Source organism: Penaeus chinensis, chromosome 10 (genome assembly GCF_019202785.1).
Source record: "Penaeus chinensis breed Huanghai No. 1 chromosome 10, ASM1920278v2, whole genome shotgun sequence".
NCBI lineage: Eukaryota > Metazoa > Arthropoda > Malacostraca > Decapoda > Penaeidae > Penaeus > Penaeus chinensis.
This window is the reverse complement of record NC_061828.1, coordinates 30,168,222-30,171,904: the sequence shown is the minus strand read 5'-3', so window position 1 is coordinate 30,171,904 and position 3,683 is coordinate 30,168,222. Positions and strand designations below refer to the sequence as shown.

Genomic DNA, 3,683 nt, shown 5'->3' with positions numbered 1-3,683 from the left:
GTCGATCTGCTTCTCTCTCTTTCTCTCTCCCTCCTTGCCTTTTGTCTATCTCTTCTCTGTCTCTGTCTCTCCCTCTTTCCCCTTTTCTTTTTTTCCCTCTCTCTCTCCTCCTCTCTCTCTCCCTCTTCTCCTCCTTCTCCTGTCTCTCTCTCCTTTTTCTTTCCTTTTCCCTTCTCCTCTCTCCTCCTCTCTCTCTCCCTCTCTCTCCTCTCTCTCCTCTCTCTCTCTCTCTTCCCCCCTTTTTCCCTCCCTTCTTTTTCCCTCTTTCCCCTTCCCCTCCTCTCCTCTCTCTCTCCTCTCTTTCCTCTCTCCTCTCTCTCTCTCTCTCTTTTTTCTTTTTCCTCTCTCCTTCCTCTTTCTCTCTCCCCCCTTTTTTTCCCTCTTTTCTCTCATTTTTTAAAAAAACCTTTTCCCTTATTTACCGTGTTAAAGTTCTGGTAAGGATACCATGGACTTTATGTGTCTCCGTACGTTCGTGATTCTTTCCATGCATTTCAACCACACTTCTCACAGGGTAGGAAGCCAGAGGAGAGGCTTCCAGTAATGTTTTGGATCCACGGCGGCGGCTACTTCTCAGGGGCCGCTGTGGAGTACCAGCCCCATGTCCTCATGAACCACGATATTGTGCTTGTTGTTTTGCAGTACAGGCTGGGCATTTGGGAATCGTTCCCCATGTTCTTATAGTGCTACAACTTATTTCAATTGACATGTGCTGAAGTGAGTTTGTTTAGTTCGCTAGAGGATCGCGTAAAAGGTGGCTGGTTCTCCCTTCAGGATTCTTATCTACGGAGGATGAGGTGATGCCAGGAAACTACGGGATGAAGGACCAGGTGATGGCCCCCCGCTGGGGCGGGATAACTTCACGTTTCCGGCGGAGACGCGGAGAGGGTCACCATCTTCCGGGAGAGTGCTGGGGGCGCCTCCGTCCACCTGCACATAATGTGTCCTAAATCTGCTGGTGGGTGTAAATAGGAGAGCTTAGGGGTGCTTATGATTGTCATGTTGTTATTGTCTTCAGGCCATGCTTTGGAAGCCTTATTGTACTTTATTAATCATTCCTCCACATCTTACTGATTCATTTATCTTTTTTATTTGCTACTTGATTTATGATTGCTCTTTATATACAGTTAATTTATTACTTTATAATTTGTTATCCACCCCCTGAATCATTTGATGTTTTACCCTTTTCAACGCTTTCCCCCCGGTTTTGTTTTGTGCTGCAGGGCTGTTCAAAAGACCATCAGCATCGGATCACAACCCTCCCAGGCCTAACAGGCAACCCCGGGGGAGCTGCCCAACACCGGCGAGACCTTGGGCGCCAACACCTCCAGCACGTTTTTCTGCGGTGCCTCCAAGCTGCGGACGCCAAGCAGCTCGTCGAGTTGTCTCAGGACTTTTTTGTGAGTCCCTTCAGGTTGTCGGGGCCAATCGATTTTGTTTGATGTCTTTTTTCATTTTTGATAATAAGTATTTTTTTAGGGGGGGAAAAAAGTATTTTTTTACCCCTAAGTTTGAGGATTTCCTTTGATTCCGATTTCCCCCCATGTACTCATGGAACTCCTGCTCTTTTTCCCCCTTCCTCTAAACAGCCAATCCCCTTTCACATAAAATTTTTTTTTTTTCAGTGACCCCTTCTCTCACAATGAAACCCCACAACCCTTCTCATTGACAACCCGGACTTGGGGAAAAATCGATCTGGTCCAGGAATTCCCGGCACGTAATCTCCACTCCTTCCTCACACACAGGAGTGGTTCCTTTTCCCCATGAGGATGGGGCCGAGAGTGGACGGCGACTTCCTCCCCGACGACCCGGAGGTGCTGCTGCGGGACGCCAAGCACGCTCACGTCGACGTCCTCTCCGGGGTCACGGCTAACGAGGGGGCCTTCGTCATCAACGGTAGGTGATGCTCGCTCGCCCTCGCTTTCAAACTTCAGGGACCATCGTGAATTTCAGTGTTAGACAATCTCTTGTAATGCGAATTTATCATTATCAGTTCGGAGGGTTATCGTTACACACTTTCTCTTATGATCTGCAATAACGACTTGCATCTTTTCAACGGCGGTGAGGGCGATGCAGCCTTGGAAGCCAACGAGAACACGCTTCGATCCTTGCAAGAGAATTTCTCCGACAGCGGCCCCATCAGCATCGGTCTGGAACCCGAAGACCTCGATCCGGTCGCCAGCAGCACGAAAGTCTTCCAGTACTACCTGGGGGACATTCTCATCGACGTCGACCACTATGAACAACTCATGAAGGTCGTGTGTTTCCCTTTTTTACTATTTGAAATATCTAATACCTTGGTTTCTTGTTTCTATTCTCCCCGAAATACAAAATACCATGACTTCACACGTAATGCATGCCACATAGTTCAAAATCCACTCCCACGACAATTTATAGAAACCGTACAGGAAAAATAATAAGAAAAAAATGAATAAATTTAATTTTCCATCGGCAGCTTTTTACCGATCGCCATTTCTCTCTGGGTCATGACCTGACGACGCTCTTCCACTCGCGCGTCGCCAACACGTACCGCTACTCGCTCGACCATCGCGCGGAGCTCACGTTCAGCGATCTTCTGAGCAAGGAGAGGAAAACACAGTGTAAGTGCTGTGTGTGCGTCCGTGTGAGTGCGCGCACGTGCGCGTGTGTGTGTTTGAGAGAGAGAGAGAGAGAGAGAGAGAGAGAGAGAGAGAGAGAGAGAGAGAGAGAGAGAGAGAGAGAGAGAGAGAGAGAGAGAGTGACAAAGGGATAAATACAGATGCAGAATGATAGATGAATAAAGGAGGGATAGGGAGAAGGAGAGAGAGAGAGAGAGAGAGAGAGAGAGAGAGAGAGAGAGAGAGAGAGAGAGAGAGAGAGAGAGAGAGAGAGAAAGAGAGAGAGAGAGAGAGAGAGAGAGAGAGAGAAAGAGAGAGAGAGAGAGAGAGACGTGTGATAGAATGACAGACAGACAGGGTCAGGAGCATTTACAACAATCTAAACCACATGAACCTCAGAACCTCAACCCTCACCCTCTTCACTGCAGGGATCTCGCACTGTGACGACCTCTTCTACCTGTTCCGCGGCGGGCCTCTCCTGCAGCTGGGTCGAAAGGAACTTCAAGACCTCGCCAGGGAAGACGACCTCGCCCTCAGGGAAGTCATCTTGAACACGTGGACCAACTTCGCGGCCACGGGGTTAGTAGCTCTCTTTATATCCTAGTTTCATGGCCCACAATCAGAAGCTATCAATTGTAAACAGATGTGTTGTTATTATACACTAAAATGTTTTTGATTTTCTAGTCATATGTATACGTTCTAAATCACTCCAGACATTGAAACTTACCACCTGATATTGTAGAGAAAAATCTAGTATTGTTTTACACATGCAGATGCGTAAGATACATATATTACATGTAGCACCCCTACCATATAGCCTATATAACCCAAAAAAGAATTTGACTTTTTCCCAAGATTATTCCAATGGCTGTTAATGGTAAGGAACTCTTCGTTTTCGCCAATAAAAAGGGAAGTTTGGTTTTATTTCTGGTAATTATAACAATATTGAGTAAATCATACAAATAATTATGTATCCAGCTATATCTGATATCTCACAGCGCACGCTCATTGACTGAACGCAATTACGTCATTTTTGACCCTGTCGCTCTGTCAGTTTGTGATAAGCATTATTTCAGTACGTATTTT

The 3,683-nt window shown here is 46.7% G+C and overlaps 1 protein-coding gene across 1 annotated transcript in view; it reads left to right on the top strand.

Moving 5' to 3' along the window:
* Positions 1-800: 800 nt before the first annotated feature.
* The window catches only part of LOC125029936 (neuroligin-4, Y-linked-like), a 9,347-nt gene continuing 6,464 nt past the window's right edge, over positions 801-3,683 (top strand). Inside the window, exons 1-6 of the mRNA XM_047620125.1 lie at positions 801-941; positions 1,224-1,400; positions 1,746-1,896; positions 2,077-2,255; positions 2,456-2,600; positions 3,026-3,176. Of these exons, the coding sequence (XP_047476081.1) occupies positions 801-941; positions 1,224-1,400; positions 1,746-1,896; positions 2,077-2,255; positions 2,456-2,600; positions 3,026-3,176 (944 nt within the window). The remainder of the gene's footprint in view (positions 942-1,223; positions 1,401-1,745; positions 1,897-2,076; positions 2,256-2,455; positions 2,601-3,025; positions 3,177-3,683) is intronic.